Source organism: Dunckerocampus dactyliophorus, chromosome 1 (assembly GCF_027744805.1).
Source record: "Dunckerocampus dactyliophorus isolate RoL2022-P2 chromosome 1, RoL_Ddac_1.1, whole genome shotgun sequence".
Classification (NCBI taxonomy): domain Eukaryota; kingdom Metazoa; phylum Chordata; class Actinopteri; order Syngnathiformes; family Syngnathidae; genus Dunckerocampus; species Dunckerocampus dactyliophorus.
The window spans coordinates 28,963,058-28,983,807 of NC_072819.1; the positions used below are offsets into that span (position 1 = coordinate 28,963,058).

The 20,750-nt window shown below is 43.0% G+C and overlaps 1 protein-coding gene across 5 annotated transcripts; it reads right to left on the bottom strand.

The window, feature by feature from the left end:
- Positions 1 to 892: 892 nt before the first annotated feature.
- On the bottom strand, positions 893 to 20,744 carry klhl17 (kelch-like family member 17). 5 transcript variants are annotated; one of them, XM_054780195.1, is made up of 12 exons: positions 20,446 to 20,744; positions 18,212 to 18,476; positions 13,616 to 13,737; positions 13,332 to 13,553; positions 8,049 to 8,165; positions 7,748 to 7,961; positions 7,487 to 7,631; positions 7,083 to 7,250; positions 6,904 to 6,992; positions 6,750 to 6,823; positions 6,494 to 6,675; positions 893 to 3,590 (listed from the first exon to the last, which is right to left on the bottom strand). In XM_054780195.1, the coding sequence occupies exons 1-12, from the start codon at positions 20,602 to 20,604 to the stop codon at positions 3,362 to 3,364; spliced, it is 1,986 nt and encodes a 661-aa protein (XP_054636170.1). In that variant the 5' UTR covers positions 20,605 to 20,744; the 3' UTR covers positions 893 to 3,361. The 5 variants fall into 5 exon arrangements, with proteins under 5 accessions (XP_054636170.1, XP_054636179.1, XP_054636205.1 ...); XM_054780204.1 differs by lacking the exon at positions 20,446 to 20,744 and adding an exon at positions 19,743 to 20,211; XM_054780230.1 differs by lacking the exon at positions 20,446 to 20,744 and adding an exon at positions 17,415 to 17,523 and having other exon boundaries at positions 18,212 to 18,344.
- Positions 20,745 to 20,750: the final 6 nt, after the last annotated feature.

The window sequence follows — 20,750 nt, forward strand, 5'->3', positions numbered from 1 at the left end:
CAGACCACTGAGTATTTTCCCAAAGATCTTGGGGATCATCAAGATGCTTTCTGGCAAAATTGAGATGAGGCTCAATGTTGTTTTTGTTCAGCAGTGGTTTGCATCTTGGAACTCTGCCATGCAGGCCGTTTTTGTCCAGTGTTTTTCTCATGATGGAGTCATGAACACTCACATAAAGTGATGCAAGTGAAGCCTGCAGATTTTTGGATTTTGTTGTGGGGTCTTTTGTGACCTCTTGGATGAGCTGTCGCTGCACTCTTGGGGTCATTTTGGTTGGCCGGCCACTCCTGGGAAGGTTCACCACCGTTTTATGTTTTCGCCATTTGTGAATAATGGCTCTCACTCTGGTTCGGTAACGATCAGTTGTCCCAGCACCTTTGTCCCTGTATACCTGTCCCCTAATAAACATGTTTACACATGAAGATGACAGTTGCTTGTAAAATACTTTAGAATGCATATGGCATACAACAAAGTGTTATTTCCTATTTTGTGTCATACTTTGCTTCATGTATTTGTCTCTTCCCACATGCAATCATTTGACGCTAATTCTCTATTCAAAGCTATCAGCAACCACAAATTTTTGTTCCATCACACACACCAACGCATGCATGCGTGTTTATATACCCTGCCCTCAAAATAACATCAGACGGCACCACCATGAAACCAGTGGGTAACTGTACATTGTACTCTGTGCCAGTGTTTATGTTTGTGGCTGATTTGGACTCTCCAGGTTTAAATTAATGTGTGCAGTGGTTAGCCACAGTTGTGAAGCCAGTATGAGCAAGGTCAGGGAGGGTAAAGTGAGAGTGTTCAGCTGTCTGCTTAGATCACAGCCTGAAAGAGGAGCACGTTGGGAAGCTACCAAGCAATGTTGTACAGTCAAGCCTAGCAACACCAGAATCAAGTGTGTGTTTGTGTATCACATTTGGAACAACTTTATTTCATTTTTTTTCAAGTTTATTGCTCCATCCACAATTGTGCAAAATTCGTATTTTAAAGTTTGAACATAAACATTCAATACATAATGAGGCACAAACTAAAAAGGAGCTACAGTCACTGTTGACATTGCACAACACGGATTGATTTAGCTGTATTTACACCTTGTGGCTCTTTGTCCATCTCTGATGGATTTAAAGACTAACAGCATCTCCATAAGACTTGACTAGGTTTATCCCACTGGGTCCACTAGGTAGGAAGGTAGGAGGTGAAATCAACAAAACAGGCCATGTCTCGTGGTAGTTTGTAGTTGTCCATGTGAGGCCCTTTTTACTGACTTTTCAACTACCTTCTAGATGATGTGCGTTCAAGAGAAATATGAAATGTTAGGGTTAAAGCAGACATATTTTGCACTATTAAAAAGGAGTCAGCTTAAAGGAATGTAAAATAGAATGAAGATATCTCAGTAGGAATGCTGCCGTTCATTTTTGCATGCTGTTTTCCTTATATTGTATGCAGAGGTCATTTGTGTCCTTGTGTGAACAACATAAAGTGGCATTAAAAACAAGACATGAAGTATGGCGTGTCACATAATAACCATACATATGGTCAAACATAGGACTCCAGGGACAGGCATAGTAATCAACTAAAACTTTCGGAAATTGAGCTCAAATGCTGGCATGGAAACAGGAGTTCAGACAATTCTGAGACAATTAATCAATTAAATCCTTGCTAATTTTCCAAATACCCATCCCTAATAGAAGCAAATGACACATAAATAATACCGATCTAAGATAACCTCCAAACACAAACATACTACCTGTCTTGCACAAAGTCTCTTCGCAAAATGTCCAATGACAATATGCATATGTCACACATAAATATATTACAACACTCTTAAATAGGCGTCTTTCTCTGAACTTTTTCAAATTAAATATATTAGCATTTACACATCTTTATATATACACATTAAAATTCTCCATGAGTCTCCCTTGTTTAACGTAAAAAAAAAAAAAAAAACACAGAAAAACCATGACGTCCTGGCTGGGCTGCTCTCGTGTCAGTGTCCATGCCGTGGGAGAGGGGTTTAATAACATTTGCATTATTACTGCCACCTAGTGTGGCATTAGCAGCACTACCACATTTTAACCTCCTGTTTGGGAGTCAATGCCATGGAGTAAACATGCACTGTGATAATCAACCATCCAAAGCGCTACATTCTAAATGCATGTTTCATTAAAAGTCTCTTGTGAGACTGCAGACACCAGAACATGAAACCAAAGTAAGGTGTGCACGATAGAAGGGTCCACCGTGGTTTGACAGTGATGGGAAATGAAGTGAGGTTGGTCAGAATATGTTTGTACTCTTGAGAAGGCTTGCATGTGAATGGGGCAACTGGACAGTTGAACAGACAGTGAAAACATTTCAAATGTACCTTTTTTCTGTCTATTGTGTGCTTGCATGGGTTCTGTCAAGGTCCTCATGTTTGCATGCACAGTCCAAAAACATGCATGTTAGGGTTAACACCGAGATACCTTGGGGCACCAAATGTGTACATTCTGCTCATTTGACCTTTAAAATTATATAAGTGTACAGAATACGTACTATATATACAAATATATATAGAATATATACTATTTGTATATACTGTATATATATTTACCTTCTGGACAAATTTTTGTCAAATCCAAAGCACATTTTAAAAATAATTGTAATAATGAACTCGCATAACTATTGATATTAACAAGGGTGTATTGACTTTATCCCAAATATTCCGACTTGCTTGTTTTTGGAAAATATTGCATATTTTAGGTTTTCCTATTGAAAAAAAAATCAGGGGTGCTTAAGAAAATAAAACACATTTTACAAATACAATACAAAATAATAAATAAAAAAAATTCAACATATCTCTGGATGGGTCTGAAATTGTGACACAATTTCATGTGGTAAGAATAAAAATAAATAACTCATATATTACATTTTTATTTTGTTTTGTTTTATTTTTATTATGAGAGGGACTGTTTTGGCACCGAAGCTTATGAAGTGTAACTTCATATTTAAGGAGCCTCAAGGGTTTAAGCCTCTAAATTGTGTGAATATGAGTGTGGTTGTTTGTCTGTGTGTGTTCTCTGATTGAGTGGTGACCAGTCCAGGTTGCACACCATCACTTGCCCTAAATCAGTTGGGGTAAGCTCCAGCTCACATTTGACCTTCAACAGGATAAGCAGGTACAATTTTTGTTGTCCAACCTTCTTTTAAAGTGTTATTCTGATGTTAGGAAATGTATGTTCGTCCAAGCTAGGAGCCTCATTCACACCTCTACTCTTCCTCCTCCATCTCCTCAAACCGAGCAGTTACGTCTCTTCCCAGAGCCGGTCTGGGCCGTAGTAGTAGAGGCTGAGGTCAGCCAAGCGATGACCCCGTGTCAAAGGCTAGTGGAGGACACCGACAGGGTAGGAGAGGATGGTGGCGGGAAATTGAGGAGCTCCAACACGGCCACCCCCACGCTGCTGCGCCGGGTGAACATGCAGGAGGCTGCTACCCACTTGTTGCTGCGGGGGCTGTACTTCTCGATGGAGTTGAGGCTGGAGCTGCCGTCGTTACCTCCCACGGCGTACAACCAGCCATCCATAGCCACCAAGTCGTGTGTACTCCTGAGAAGGGGACACAAATGTGTGGGGGGGAACCAGCATGAAAAAAACCCAGAAGAACTATCAGACATTTTAAAATGGGTCAAACTCAGCCACACCTCATTATAGCACTTGATGCATAAAGTAAGTTCACCCACCCCAGCCCCCACCCCCCACGTTAGCATCAAGAGACAGATCAGAGATCAGCACAGGTTTCCAACACTGCAAATTGAGCCTCACAGCGACTGGATAATAAAAGCGCTCCACGCAATGGTTTATTCATGGCTCTCCACTTGCTCCCACAACATTCTGACTCACACAAAAGCAAGTGGGTGTCTGAGTGCGTCTGGGGGGGTTGAGTGATTTAGCTGACGCATCAACAAGGCTGAACCTTGGAAAAAAAAGGCATTTTTCCATGCTTATTTTGTATCTTTGCTTGTCTAAGAGTATTTGCACTTGCAACTGCATGAATCACCACATTTATAAAAATATAAATCCAGTGGGTCTTTTAGTGATGACAAAGATTTATGGATTTAGGGGATTTATGGGCTCATTTCTATGCATTTCTATCGACAGTCAATAGTGGCTTAGCCTTGTGCTGCAAAAAGAGACATCTAAGCAATATTTAATATCCGAAATCAAGATGTAAAATACAGTACTTATTTTTGACTAGTAAGATATTTTTTTCTGAAATTGCTTATCTTAAGTAATATGCACTAAAATTTGAGATAAAGAATATTATTTAAAACAAGCATAAAATCTGCCAACAGATTTTGAATGCAAGTAAAATAGCATTTTGTTCTTTTGACAGAATGACACTACAAGAGTCAAAAGTAGTCACAAGATAAACAACACTTGATTTTGCTCCCACTTTTCATGAGCTCAAGTCAAAGATCTAAAACTTTTTCTGTGCACACAAAAGGCCTATCTCGCTCTAATAGATCGATGGATGGCGTAGATTACACATGCCTAACATGTGACTGCCGAAAAATAGGCCGACCAGATGTAGATGCGTTCTGCACATGCGAACCGATTGCGTTTCCGATACGTATTGCGTACGTATTGTGTTACGCGTTACGCACTGTCACTGTGCAACATGTCCCCGTAATGCAATCGGTTCTAGCATGTGCAGAACGCGTCTACATCCGGTCGGCCTATTTTTCGGCAGTCACATGTTCATGTCCATTGCTATCCGTCACCCCCCCCCCCCCCCCCCCCCCACACACACACACACACAAACCCAAAAACGTTTTTAACATTTGCAAAATTATAACATAATCTGTCTTTTTTTTCCTTATATCATATCCATGGTGCAAGTGGATAATTTATAAGCCCTCTTTTCCTAGTTTCATATTAAGTTTTTTTCGCCACTGAAAAAATACAAACAAAAGCATTTTCTAGGAAGATACGTTTGGATGGATGGTATTTCTCCGGTTAGAAAAAAACCTCTAGCTGAATCCACTACAATGTCGAGGATTAATGTAGAGTCTACATTAATCCATCATTGTACTCTGCTTTGGTTGTTTACAATCAAATATAACTGCATTTTAGGTATTTTATTCTGTTTATTTATATTTGTTTTACTTAACCGGATATTGCGCGTATTGCAAGAGTGCATCAATCGTACAAAAACTGGGATATATAAAACCGCATCGTTTATTGCATCTGTATTTATATTTATCAATGTATATTTGCTTTTTCCTCTGTTTGCTATGTCTCTTTTGTAATATACAGTATATGTAAATATATATATATATATATATATTTGATTCCTTTGATTCTTGTTGCAATGCATACTGTTATTTACCAGCTATAACCAGCTATGACATATACACCTGTGGCGCATCTGCGCATGTGCTGCGTGAGGTCACGGTTGGTGAATGAAGACATGCTGGCAATGTTTTTTAATAAGCGTCACTAAGAAAAAGAACCCCCAATACATTACCAAAATTAAGTATGGTTATTGGCCGTTTATGTCCATAAATCGAAAAACAATAAATATCATGGCATGTGACGTCGCAGAAGTTACATTTACATCTGCGCTACGTGCATTGCGTAACTTTTTACGTAGCTGCGTCTTGGTAGAGGTCATAAAACGATAGAATGCTCACGAACTCTTTGAATAATAATCACTAATAAAACAACCCAATATGTTATATATATGAAGTATGGTTATTGACCATTTATTCTCATACATTGAAAAAATAATAACTACCACACCATGTGACGTCGCAGAAGCGCTGTCGTAAAAATATGCTAAAGGCTAAATGACATAGTCCTTGTGCAAGCTTAGAGCCGATTGCGTTTCCGGGACGGATTGTGCAGTGTAATTCACAGTCGCAGTGACAACGCGGTAGTGACAAGCCTCCATCATAGAACACATGCGAAGAAATGAAATTGATGCCGCTTTTCAAACAGGGCCATGTAGGTTTGGATTTTTTTTCTCAATAAGAAAAAGTTTCATTTAAAAACTGCAGTTTGTGTTCAGTTGTGTTGTTATTTACTAATATTTACATTTATTTGATGATAAAACATTTAAGTGACAGGATGGGGGCAAACACTTTTTCACACCATTGTACAGTATATGTACAGTATATTAGATACATATGATATTATTAGCAATAAAGTGTTGGTGTCACGCCAATCTGGTAGACACTTACTGTGTTCATTGTATCTACCAGCATGCACAAATGGGAATATCGCCGGCGCATAATGGGGTGACTGTGGTTTGAGACCCCGTCATGGCGTTTTTTTATTATCATTGCCGAAAAAAATTCTGGCGGGTCAAGTCCCCACTGAAGGTCCAGGTACCAAATGCACCGCCTGCCGCTGCTATTTTGTATGTGATAACAGAGGCTGTTTGTCAAATGTGTTTTGCCATGCGCTTATCCATTTGTCATGTGTTCTGTGATTTGTGCCGGACAAACCTGCGTATGTTCATGGCAGCCACTCCTTCCCAAGTGTTGGTCTTGGGGTTGAACCTTTCCACGGAGTTAAGGCAGCTGGTGCCGTCATTCCCTCCCGCCACATACAGCATGCCGTCCAGTACAGCTACTCCAGCACTGCTACGTCGACTCAGCATGTTGGCAATAGGTGTCCACGTGTTGCTCTGCACAAATCCAGTGGGTACATTAATAGTCCTGCAAGGATTTGCCTTATCATAGCAAATAGTATGAAATGTACCTGAGGATCGTATTTCTCCACCGTTGCAAGATGTGAGGAGCTGTCGTAACCGCCCACTGCATACAGGTTGCCATCTGAAGGGGAAAAGATGGGTCAAATATTTCTCAAGGTGGAATGGATCATTCAGAAAAACATGTCGCTGCTAAGTTCCTACCTAGAGTTGCAACCCGAACATATCTCCTGCGGGTGCTCATGGCAGCAATAGATGTCCACGTGCTGGTCAGAGGGTCAAAACGCTCTGCACTGCAGAAAGAGAGAAAAAGAGGTACTGTACAGAAAACGCCATAAAAAAACAGCTAAAAATGCTAAAAATGCTTATGTTTGTGTGTGTACCTATTGAGGCAGGAAGCGCCATCATATCCCCCAGCAGCATACAGCAGTCCATGCAACACCGCCACGCCCAAACAGCTCCTCCGTGTTCCCATGGAAACCTCCAGTTGCCAGGAGTTAGTGATGGGGTCATATGACTCCACAGTTGCCAGGTCTGAGGTACCATCATACCTGTGGAGATTTAAACAAGCGAACAGTGAGTTAGGATAATGTGTAAATGAAATGCAATGAAACAACTGTACTGAAGAGAAAAAAAACAATTTGAATGGGATTGGGGTAAATATATTTCCATAATGATTATGACAGATCATTTTCAATGTAAAACAAACGCATGCTCAACTTGTTTAATGTGTACGGTAAGTGCTCATCACTTGTAATAGCAAATGTTAATTACTGTTGAAACTCACCCTCCGACAGCATAAAGTCTGTTCCCAATGGCTGCCACACCAACCCGGGCCCGCCGAGTGGACATGGAGGCCACCATATGCCAGCGATCCGTCCTGGTGTCATATGCCTCACAGTCTCCATGAATGGCAAAAAGGCTGCCACCACCTGGAGGGAGATACACACACACGCAAGCAGAAACACACATACACACACAACATCCAAATACTAAACATTTTGTCCATCATTTTAAACTGATGTGCTGCTTTGAGTGTATCTCTGACCGACAGCGAAGAGTACGGGGCTGGCACCCTCACAGCGCCGTGGCCGTGTCCTGCTGTTACTGAGCACGCCTCGCTGCTCGGGCATCAGGTGATACTTGAGTGCTTCGATCAGCAGGTCCTTGCACTCGGAGTGATGACGCACCAGCAGCTCCGTATCCACGTTACTCATGAGGAAGTCTCGCCTCAGCAGCGGCAGCCGCACGCACTTCATCAACTTATGACGACAGCATCATTTGGGTGAGTAGAACTGGATGAATGCAGTCTAACAAATCATCTCAGGTGAGCTTATAATAACTCCTACCCATGGTACATGTGGCCGGCGCCCATCTATGTCATGTTTAACCCAGCTTAGCACGGCCCGGTACACTTCCTCTTCAGATGGAACGTTCAAGTTGTCACTGGAGATCAGATCCAGAACCTGGAAAGACAAATCAAAATGATGAAAAAATAATGGGAGAAAAGCACATTGTTGAGTTTGTCATGGGAAATTTGGCAAGGACGTTTTTGTGTATTCCTGCTGACAGATGATACACAACATGTGGCATACATGAGCAATAAAATGAGATCCAATACAAGAGCTGTGTCCTACATTCTGCTTTAACAAAGACAAAATGTCCACTCTGACTCACACTGTCAGAAAAGCGTTAATTTAACGTTTATTTTTGTGGTTGTAGTTTGCAGTGGCGTAAAACTGCTCTGCGCTACTTTAAATGGTGTGCACGTGTACCTAATGTTGTGGCCAGTGGAGTGTGTCCAAATTAAATTCCGGAGGTATAAAATAAATGCATGCAACTATCAGACAAATGTATGCACCCTTTCATGACAATAAATAAAAAGTGCTTTCCAAGAAACTCTGCAAAATGGCTCATAGTGCACCTCCCACCACAATCACACCATGCTGTTGTATATCCCTGCTGCAGCGGATACACAATATAATCCTCTTTGGCCCATGTCCCATTTTTCCATTTTAGGATAGCTGACAAAATGACCTCCTTTATGGCAAAAAAACCCCTGCAAACATGCGCAAAAGGAGCTTTCATCATTTGACAACAACCATCCCTCGTTTATGGTGGTTAATTGGTTCCATAAGCAACTTCAAAAAAAGTAGGATTCAATATTAATAAATGGAACATTTTCATAGAGCACAGAAAACCTGTTAATGACTTTCTAAATACAATCTTTACCATTATCAGAACCCTGTTGACATGAAATAACACCCCTGTAGACACCTTTACACTCCTATTATTCTTTGTTTACGCCACATTACTCAAGTAATGCTCAGGCTACAGGATCACTGCAGGGACATAATAGAGGGCCATGGCTTTAACCATTAGCAAGCTAGTGAGCTAACTAGTTAGCCTCCAATTTACTGTATTCGAAACATAAGAAAAGGTTTAAATTGGAGTGGGAAAGAATGACAAATAAGCCAAAAACCAACCACTTCCACACTGAATTTCTCCCCTCTTCTTAATTTGTTACCCAGACTGCTTGTTGAACAGTAATTAGTTCAGTGTATGCCATTTCAACACTCCAGCAGTACACATGAATGCCACAATACCCTTCCTGGCACCACCAGGAACATGACATTGAGTATTCACATGTAATGACTTGCGTGTTAACTTAAGGCAGGGGTCACCAACTCGGTGCCTATGGGCACCAGGTCCCTACGACCACATGAAGCGCCCGCAAGCCTGCTTTTCATTCAGATTTTCAGTTAAAAATATGAGAACTCTAGAAAGAAATGCATTCTGAAATACATAATGTGAGTTGTGGATACCAACATTTTGTTAATGTTCTGGTAAAACAAGCATATTCAGTTTGTTTGAGTTAAAATAAGCTATGAAAATAAATGTCACAAAAATTAGCAGCTCTCGGCCATTTTCATTTTGTAAAAGTAGCTCTCACAAGAAAAAATGTTGGAGGCCATTGATGTAAGGGTTGCTAAGTGTGAAGCTGTGCTAAAATATACTGCTCAAAAAAATTAGAGGAACACTTCGAAAACACATCAGATCTAAACTGGGGGAAAAATGATCTTGAATATCTTTCCTGACAATAAGTGGGTGATGTATTAGTAACAAAATGATGCCACATAATTTGATAGAAATGAAAATGATCACCCTATAGAGGGGGGAAATCAAAGACACCCCAAAAATGAAAGTGAAAAAATGATGCAGCTGACTGGTTCATTTCGCCAAAATGTCATTGTAGCAACTGGCGGTGCCAGATGGACCTAAACATAATGTCCCAGAGGTGTTCTATTGGGTTTAGGTCAGGTGAACGCGGGGGCCAGTCAATGGTATCAATTCCTTCATCCTCCAGGAACTACCTGCATACACTAGCCACATGAGGTCGGGCATTGTCGTGGACCAGGAGGAACCCGGGTCCCATTGTACCAGCGTAGGTTTTGACAATGGGTCCAAGGATTTTATCCCGATACCTAATAGCAGTCAGGGTGCCGTTATCTAACCTGTAGAGGTCTGTGCGTCCTTCCAGGGATATGCCTCCCAAGACCATCACTGACCCACCACCAAACCGGTCATGCTGAATGATGTTGCAGGCAGCATAACGTTCTCCACGGCATCTCCAGACCCTTTCACGTCTGTCGCATGTGCTCAGGTTGAAGTTGCTCTCATCAGTGAAGAGCACAGGGCACCAGTGGTGTAGTTGCCAATTCTGGTAGTCTATGGCAAATGCCAATCGAGCTCTACGGTGCTGGGCAGTGACCACAGGACCCACTACAGGACGTCGGGCCCTCAGGCCACCCTCATAGAACCTGTTTCTGATTGTTTGGTCAGAAACATTCACACCAGTGGCCTGCTGGAGGTCATTTTGTAGGGCTCTGGCAGTGCTCATCCTGTTCCTCCTTGCACAAAGGAGCAGATATCAATCCTGCTGAGGATTGAAGGACCTTCTATGGCCCTGTCCAGCTCTCCTGCAGTAACTACCTGTCTCCTGGAATCTCCTCCATGCGTCCAGGTACCGCAGTGATGCCCTGGTCCAGATCTGGGAGGAGATCCCCCAGGACACCATCCGTAGTCTCATTAGGAGCATGCCCCGACGTTGTCAGGCATGCGTACAAGCACGTGGGGCCACATAAACTACTGAGAATCATTTTGAGTTGCTACAATGACATTTTAGCTAAACGGACCTGTGTGCTGCACACTTTCATTTTTGGGGTGTCTTTGATTTCCCCCCTCTATAGGGTGATCATTTTCATTGCTATCAAATTATGTGGCATCATTTTGTTACTAATACATCACCCACTTATTATCAGGAAAGATATTCAAGATCATTTTTCCCCCAGTTTAGATCTGATGTGTTTTCAAAGTGTTCCTCTAATTTTTTTGAGCAGTGTATATACAGTACATCCAAGGTCAGTGGTACATGGAGTGCTGCAGTCTGGGTGGCTGGCTGGCACTGTTCCCAGATGGAGCTGAAGCTTCAGACAGCTGCTGCCTGGTCAGATGAGGGCAGCAGTTAGCAGCCTATAATCTAATCCATTCTATTGGTCAGGCCTGGAGGATGAGGATTAAAAAAAACATGCACTTTTACTTTTATATGGCTTCTTAACATTACACCTACAGTGATGAAGATGTATTCATCCCTTATTGGTTTCATAGTGTCATGCATGGGTTACACAGTAAAGCTACTCCAAGAAAGACAAATAGGACACACACACCAGTGGCATATAAATCTATCCAGGTCCGGTGCGGATTTGGGATGGACGTACAGTAGCTGCAGAGAGAATGGCTTGTAAAAAGCTAATGTCTATTTTTAATATGCCATTATGCAGCAGCTTAACCTCCATTGTTTTCATGAACTGTAGGGACACACCCATTGAACCATGAGAGAGTAAAGCTTTGCATCATACTCATAAACCTCTTTAATGCTATCGGGGCTGGCTTTTGGAGGCAGACCGTGCACAACAGCTGCTTATTTACTTTTGTGTGCTAAATTTGGAAGGTGGGATCTCATTAAAATACTCAAATTTTAACCCAGAATTGTTGTAGTATTTTCAGCATTTATAACAGTGACACACTGTACCAATATAATATACTTATACTGCATATCATTATCTTTCCCCACTTATTGCCTGGGAGGAATTACATGGTTCTACCACATTATTAGTGAGGTGTGTACCCTAATTTCCGGACTAAAGCTTTACTATACTTTTTTCACATGCTTTGAACCCTGTGTCTTTATGGCTACAAGAACTACAGTTCCCATGATGCTTAAAGTGCAGACTCAGGAAGTGGTGAATTTCCACAATAGAAGCTAATATCATAAGTTTTGAAGTCTTATGCTGAGATCGTGTTTTGATCAGACAAATCTTAAGTAAGTTTGATCAAGTGTACAATTACTACAGCTTTTGCTTGGACTGCTTGGACCGTGGCAGCTGTTGAACTCCGATGAAAAAAATGCATCTCACGTCTAACAAGCTAACGAGTGGAAACACAGAGTGTAGGCAGAATTGCAAGGTGTAAAGTGTGTCTTTCTGTGTAAATATCCCGTGTTACAACGTGGACACCTGTAGCTTATAGACAAGTGTGGCCTATATACATGTATGTCCATCCATCCATTTTCTATACAGCTTCTCCTGTATTGGGTCGCGGGGGCATGCTGGAGCCTATCCCAGCTGACTTTGGGGCCAGCCAATCGCAGGACACATATAGACAAACAACCATTCACACTCACATTCATACCTATGGACAATTTAGAGTCGCCAATTAACCTAACCTGCATGTTTTTGGAATGTGGGAGGAAACCGGAGTACCCGGAGAAACCCCACACACAGGGAGAACATGCAAACTCCACACAGAAATGCCCAGGGGAGAATCGAACCCAGGTCTTCCCGATCACCAGGCTTTTACTGTGTTGGCCAACATGCTAACCAGTAGACCACCGTACATGTATGTACAAAATTATTTTCTCTTTACATTTGGTGGGTGCGGCTTATATTCAGGTGCACTCAATCTGGATTTTACGATATGTAGCTTCTATCATGTTTATGTTTCCAAAATGTGGTATGTGCTATACATTTCTCCTTCCTGACTCCTATTCCTCAGAGGAATGTGTGGCACAGTGAGCCTTCCCTCATAGAATGTGGTTGGGGTCTCCCCTACCCCTACTCGCCTCAGACTCTGTTTAGTCTCTCACTGTATGAACTAAAAGTCAAATAATTTTGCCTTTGACATAACTGAAGTTTGCTTATCAGATTTGACATTTTTCTTTCATTTTATCAAGGTGCTGCTCACCACCTCACACTCACTCAGTCAGGTGACACTTAAGGATTCTAATTGAAAACACAAACCAACACCTGTCAGAAGCAGTATATAAAGTTTTGACTGGACAAAGCGGCTGAATAAGCAAAAGTTTGGTTGACGTGCCAGACAAAATAGTCTATGGCAGCTTAGCAGGATGATAAAACTATTAGAAACTTGATTGATGCACTCATCTGAGGAAAAACGGGTCTATTCACAATAGTACACTCATGGTTATGTTGTCTGCACAGGGGTCTTCTGTCTAGAGAATTAGGGCAAGTAACAGATTGTTCATTGTGATGCATTAGTGCACTTGCTCCCACCTGTTTCAGCGGCAGTAGCATGAACTCCTCCGTCTTGGAGACCTCCACAAAGTGCTGCAGGACGTACTTGTGTGCCGACTTGAGAAGATCGCTGCACGAGTGCGTGTCGGCAAAGCCTCGGATGCCCAGGCAGTTGGAGGGGTCCAGCTGGCTGAGGAGAAACTTGCAGCAGGCATCTCGCACCCCATTGAGCTGCAGCAGGCTTGCCGCCGGAAGCAACGTCTGAGGAAAGGTACAGTTACAGGTGAAGTAGAAAAGAGCCTGAACGTTGAAATCTACCTTACCTGAACGTTACCCTCCCCGACCACAATCTCTGCTGTGTAGGCGTACTGGACGAGCTGCTCCAAAGCCTGGGGATCAATATCGTGTAGCGTCACGTGGGTCTGGCGACTCTCTGACATCTCATCTACATGACAGCACACAATGCCAGCTGTTAACAATGTACAACTCCAATATTCCCATTGTATGAACTTTTGCTCTATTTTGATCCAGTTATTTTTGTGTGAACTTTTCACCTCTCACTGCTTCTTTCATCTAGGTAGCTTCAGATCATAGCTGTCTTGCTTTGAATAACAGGAGTATTTACTCCTTACAGAAGAAAAAAATAAAATGTTCCTCACTCCTGTATCTTCCTACACTAATATATGCCTGTTGGTGTCCTTGTTCCTCGCACTTCTGGACAGATGGCGCTTTTGGAGAGACTGCCCTCTGTCCAGTGGTGACTCGAAGCTTTGATAATAAAATACACAAAAGACATTTGGCTTTGTGTGAAAGTTTACAGAAAGAAAAAGATAAATTGAAGAAGGGGAAATCCATTAAAAATGTTTGAAAACATGGGAAAAGGAAGGTAAGAAACAAAGTGAACAAGCTGCAGGGACATAGAAAAATGAGAAAGACACAGACACCACACTTGCAAGTCAGGAAGAAAAAGCTTTGCTGTCTTTATCTCTCACTAACCCTTTTTTGTTTCCTTTTTCTCCACCATATGCCGCACCACTGACATTTGACCTGTATCCGAGGTTGTCCACGCCCGGACTTTCAGGGGCCTTGGACGACCAGTGGGTTCCACGCTGCCGCCCGCCCAAGGACCGCCCGCCCTGAAGACCAATCCTGCGCCTGAAAATACCGCCATTCCCAGTCCTCTACCCATGTCACGACCTCCACTACTGGAGGAGGTTCAGGGTGCACGATGTGTCTCTCATTGCTGGGCCAAACATGTGACTCCGGACCGCCAGTGTGGGAGAGGCTAAGGACGTAGGGACATTAGGCTCACGACTGTCCTCATCTGCGCAGCCTACTCTGGATGTGGGCGTGGCCATGATTCTGGACATTCACATCGCGGGGAAGACAAGTGGACACCCGGTTCATCTGCCAATGCTGCCGACTGATGCCAGGCCGACCCTCACTTGTCAGTTGGTGATGTACAGACACATTTGCTCGACAGGACACTGACTCATACACCAACAACAATAATCCTTACACATTGTTGCAGAATACTGCCTACCTTGATTCCAACACAACTCTTATTATTAATGGTAAAGAAGTTAATTTCTTGTAGATTGTGGCGCCACTAATTCTGTTATAAAGGCCTCTGAAGTACTTCTGCCCAAAAGTGATCACTCATGTACCTCACAGTGTGCTAATGGTGGCTTGGTGAGCAAACCCTTTTCAAAGTCAGCTGTTTGCAGCTGGACTTGTGAAGGGACAACCACGGACCTGAAAGACAAATTTGTTTTGTCATCTGTTTGCCCGGTAAATTTGTTAGGGAAAGATTTGACTGCTAAGTTTGGGCATGATTTTAAGTTGTACCCTTGATGGTATTGTGATTACTCGTGCACGCCTGACATACATGCTGACCTTTGCCACGACCCCTCCGTTGTACGTGTACAACTGGAGCATGACTTCATGCGCACTTGGTCTCCAGTTGCTCAACGCTGTCACCCCTCTGGTACCTGAGGGCATGACCTTCATGTCTGAGGATCGTCTGCACTGTTCTGTACACAGTGTTTTTGCCGACATCAATGAAAGTCACGTGCATTTTGATCACACACATGCAGCTGTTGACATCATCACAATGGAAGTATTTTCATGATTGATTATTCTACCCCACACATTTCCCTCGCTAAGCCTTGCACTGGAAAGGTTTGGGTTGTTTTGTTTATGACTGTGACAAGTTGACAGACTGGCAACCGATCATGATTCTGGACTCTTTTATTCAAGCCATGGCAACTGTTTTAGACTTGTTCTCACCTGCAGGCTCCACTGTCGGCAATCAGTCATACTGGCATACCATGCCACTTGTCCTAATTACGGTTGCGGGGGTATGCTCGAACCTATCCCAGCTGACTTCGGGCGAGAGGCAAGGCACACCCTGGACTGGTCGCCAGCCAATCGCAGGGCACATATTGCATAGACGATCATACACACTCACATTCATATCTATGGACAATTTACAGTCGCCAATTAACCTAACATGCATGTTTTTGGAACCCATCAACCCAGAGAAAACCCACGCACGGGGAGAACATGCAAACTCCACACAGAGATTCGAACCTAGGTCTTCCCAATCTCCTGAATGTGTGGCAAACATGCTAACCACTCAGCCACCGTGCAGCCCTTGTACAAGACCTGCAGGCTGTTAATAGTGCAATCATTCCTCAGCTCCCATTATCCTCTATCTTGCATGATCAGCCAATGTCCCACATGACTAATGCGCGGTGGCTAAGTATCACACCACCCTTCTTGGGCTGCCTGACATCACGGTGAAGAGTTGCAACACCTTGAACCGGCCACCCTCATGTCGCTGCAGAAAGATAGTGAGCCACACTCGTGTCGCCGCCCTGCAAGAGGTTTGCACCCATCGCTCTGCTCTTTCTGATGTTCTACTTGAACACCCAGACCTTGTGTTCTATGTTGACGGCTCTGCTTCACGCAAACCCGACACGGGCCCTTGTGGTGTAGTCAAAGACCACTGTGTTCTTTTTTCTAACGCTCTTCCAGCCAATCTGTCGGAGCAGGCATCTTCTTCACAACATCCAGCCTGGCGACAAAGTGCTGGTAAAAAACACCTGCAGAAAGAATTGGCAACATCAGCGGTGGATGAGCCCCTTCCAGGTACAACTGACCACCCACACAGCTGTCAAAGTTGCTAAACATGCCACCTGGTTCCACGCCACCCACTGCAAGCTACTCCCTCCGCAGATGGCACACCCCTGCTTGGAGTGCAGTGACCCGTCCCACGGCCACATCTGCGACGACCACCATTGAAACAACAACCAAAGAACACTGTTAGCTTCATTGTTAACTCACACACACACACACACACACACACACACACACACACACACACACACCGGAAAAACGTGGTAGTAACCTCTGCTTCTTAGGTCAGAGACGAACACATCAATAGACAGACAGAAGAGCCAAGCAACACGCATACACCCATTTGTGGTGGAAGCTCCCTACATCTCCTGACAATCCAGCTCATCTAGTCACCCGTTTTCCGGCGACCTCCTTGTCGAAAGACCTAACGGACCCGATTGCTGCCCAACAAGCCCGCTTTTCATCTTCCAACTTTGACTTGGAACCCCTGGCGTCGCACCGGAATGTCCAATGTGGGCGGTCCTGCTCATTGGGCTGTGCGGTTCCATCACCATCGTATTCTCCCTGCTGTGGTTCGAATGTTTCCCCTCACCTGATCTGAATGCCACGCCCACTCCCAAACACAGACAGAAATGGATAGTGCTAACAGCATTTTCCAATTGTGATTGATGAAGCATTGTTTTAAACCTTCTGGTGTAGCAGTATGGATGTTTTAACAATGCTTTGTAAATAGTAATTTTGTTTCTGAAATAGGTCAGAGTAATGTATGACCTAAAGGGAATTATATTGGCAAAATCAATGTTTCCATTGTATGAACTTTTGCTCTGTTTTGATCCAATTATTTTTGTTTGAACTTTTCACCTCTCACTGCTTCATTCATCTAGCTGGATGCGTTCAGGTCGGCCTGTCTCATAGCTGGCTAGCTCTGAATAGCAGGAGTATTCACTCCTTCAAGAAGAAAAAAAATAAAAAGTTCCTCACTCCTGTATCTTCCTACACTGATGTATGCCAGTTGGTGTCCTTGTTCCTCGCACTTCTGGACAGACGGTGCTTTTGGAGAGACTGCCCTCTGTCCAGTGGTGACTCGAAGCTTCGATAATAAAATACACAAAAGACAACTTGTTTCTGTGGACAATTTTCGTTGATTAGAAAAAATTGCCAAAATACCATGCAGTTTTCTATACCTCTTATCCCGTTCAGGGTCATGTGGAGGCTGAATCCTTTGGGGCAATTTGGGCCTTGCTCAAGGGCACAAAAAGGACAGGAAACAGACTAACCAGTCCCAATTTCCATATTGTTTGGGCCGCAGTGGGATTGTGAACCTGCCCCAAAATCCTTGCGGTCCTTATTATCATTTATCAGCAGAAATTTCCAGAGGGCTCAAAATCCATTCTCAAGTGTTCCATTTTTTATTAGAAGCAACTGTCTGCAAACACCTAATGAGGAAAAGATAAACAGACTATCCAAATGGGCTCATTAGTGAATGGCTTAGACCAGATGATGCTCGGTGTCAGACAGTCTGGAGGCAGTTTACCAGTACAATGGTCTCATTTAGAGAGGAAATCTGAGAAAACATTACCGTTGACCACCTGTGCCCACAGACAGGAAGAGGAGGTGGAGAACAATGACGCTGAAAAAGGGCAAGGTGGCATTCACGGGATGTAAATGTTCGTGATGCCTTCTACAAGGTCTGCTAACATGGAGTCAAGGGATGAAATCACACAGCAAAGCACAGACAGGTGCAGGTGGTTTATAGATGATGTGCGCACTAGACTTACTGGTAAACATGGCGTGGAAGTAAGGGCTGCAAGAAGCCAGCACCACTTTGTGTGCCTTGATCTCCTTGTTAGAGACGTGAAGCACAATGTCACATAGCAGCCCACGCTGTCGCATCCTGTTCATGGACACGAAGGAGTCGTGGTAGTGGCGCTTGGAGTTGTGCGAGATGCTGTGGCCGTCGCGGTTCAGCAGCTGCATGCCTCCCTCCATCATGGTGCCGGATGTGACGGTCGCCGGCTCGTGCCTGTGCCGCACTCTAGGCAACTGAAAAAAATAATTTGAGGTTGTCATTAACTTTAGAAATATCATTCGTCATCAGAAATGTCTTCCACTTGAGATGGTTTACATCATCAGCAAGTGTTGTGACAGGTGTCTTAAGAGATTACTGCTCTTTTTGTTACTGGTCTAGTTCGCATGATGACAAGAATGACAGGGCACCTGTCAGCACAACAGAAATCTCTGTTCAGTCATGAAGTGTAGGCTTCATAGCAGTGGCAAAGTGACACGATAGAGGCACTAAAATATATGAACATTATTCCTTCAATTACAATTACATAAGAGTCTGACACTCAATCATAACTTCGGATAAACCAAAAGCATCTTTCAAAGGGTCTTTGCTATGTGGAAAATTCCAACTGTGTGAACAATACATTAATTATTGTGGTTGCAGTGTTTTTTTGCCCCTCTCACTAGCTAAATGAGATAAGCAAAATGACTACACAGCAACATACCTGTCAGTATGAAGCAGCGTAATTCTTCAACCACAATAATAAATATATTGTTGAATTAAGAGAAATGTGTCTCCACACATCAATGCAATTAGAATTTTTCTAAAGATGTAATTGTTGAGCATGTCCAACACCAGTGTTTCCCAAATGAAAATTATGTTGGAAAAAACATTGTCTGGTCCAAAGTCAATTGAAAGCAGAGGTCAAGGCTGCAACACGAATAAAATACACACATTTGATAAAGTAGACTTGTTTTTCTTATGTTTAGACACTCTATTATCACATTTCTCACTCTTCGCTCAATGCTATGTCATGTGACACCACAGTTTGGCTAGCTTTAGGTTGTCAATTACTAAAACACAATAGACCACACACGCACACCTATAAAGACGATCTGCTGTGTGGGGGGGGGCACCATGCTTTAATTCCCATGGGGAATACACCATGAGACAATGCTACACTGGAGGCTGCAAACAATTCAGTCCAGCACCTGTCCTCTTCACTTTGCATTACCCTTTTTAATAAAGACGCTTGGTGCAAATATTGCAACACAGTCTAAACTAGTGAAGGAAAAAGAGCCTCTGCAAAGGCTTGCCTATTAAACCTCTTGCCTTAACGAGGTACAATCTAAGCTGGCATCCACAAGGGTCTCGACACTCCATCCTCACCATGCTGTCAACACAAATACTGTGCAAAATTATTGTCAAGACATATCTTAATTAATATATTCATTTTCAGCTTTGACTCCTAAGATTAACAACAGCAGCAACATAACGACACAATATGGATATTATTTGGTTACCGGTAGCTTCGTTGCGGTTATATTTGCAGTTGGTATCGTTCCAGCAATGATGAAAGATAGGTCTGCAGCTGTCGCAGTCAAGGTGGTATGGAAATCCGTAGCTGTGCTGGGCTATCTGTCCATATTAGACTCAAGCATATGAACATTAAGAAAACCCCTGTTCAGTGTCTTGTATACGATTGACGTCAATGCACAAAAAATGTATGAACGCTGACATGGGGGTGTTAAGGTGGGACGTTTACTCACTGTTTTAAATGCATTAAGATTACTCAAAGTACGTAGGTATTATTTGGTTGGAATATGCTAGTAAATTGTAATTATAAATATTTAAGTAGATAAAGAAGTATAACAATCCGCAGGGCTTGTTAGCTTTTGGTTCACGAAGCGTGTATAGTCTTTGGAATGGAAAAAACGACCTTAAGCAAGTCCCCGTTCGACTTGAGTCCGGAAGTAGTTTCGAATGATACGACTACGCGTGCGCGAAAGGCGGGTCTTTTCGTAAACGATTCCTGATTGGTCAGAATCAGTTATCCTTTTCCCACGACCATCACTTGGTTAGCGTGACATGCCATATAAGTACTTTAATTTAACCTGATTTTAAGGTCTATCCCAGTCACTGTTGTCCTCGGGAAAGACACTCCATGCACATTCAGATCCGGTACATTGTAATGTGATAAATGAAGATAATTCTGTATGTACTCACTAACAGTCGCCGTCGGGGTGACAGCAGTGAATGGTTTCTGTTTGTAAACTTTCCCAGCTTTGTGGTAGTGTTGTACAGCAAACTAAGACACAAACAAAAAGGAGTACAATTGTCCCGTGGCTCAGCTGCTTGTCGCGTGAATGCAGCTGAGCTGATCATTCAATTTAAAGCTCACATGGAGCGCCACAACACGACTGCAGACGATTAATTTTTAGCTTCGCCCCCTCGCCAAATGTATTTCTTAAAACTTTAAATAATGAAAAGTAATACATGTATTTGTATTTATCGTTGTCATTGAAATATGT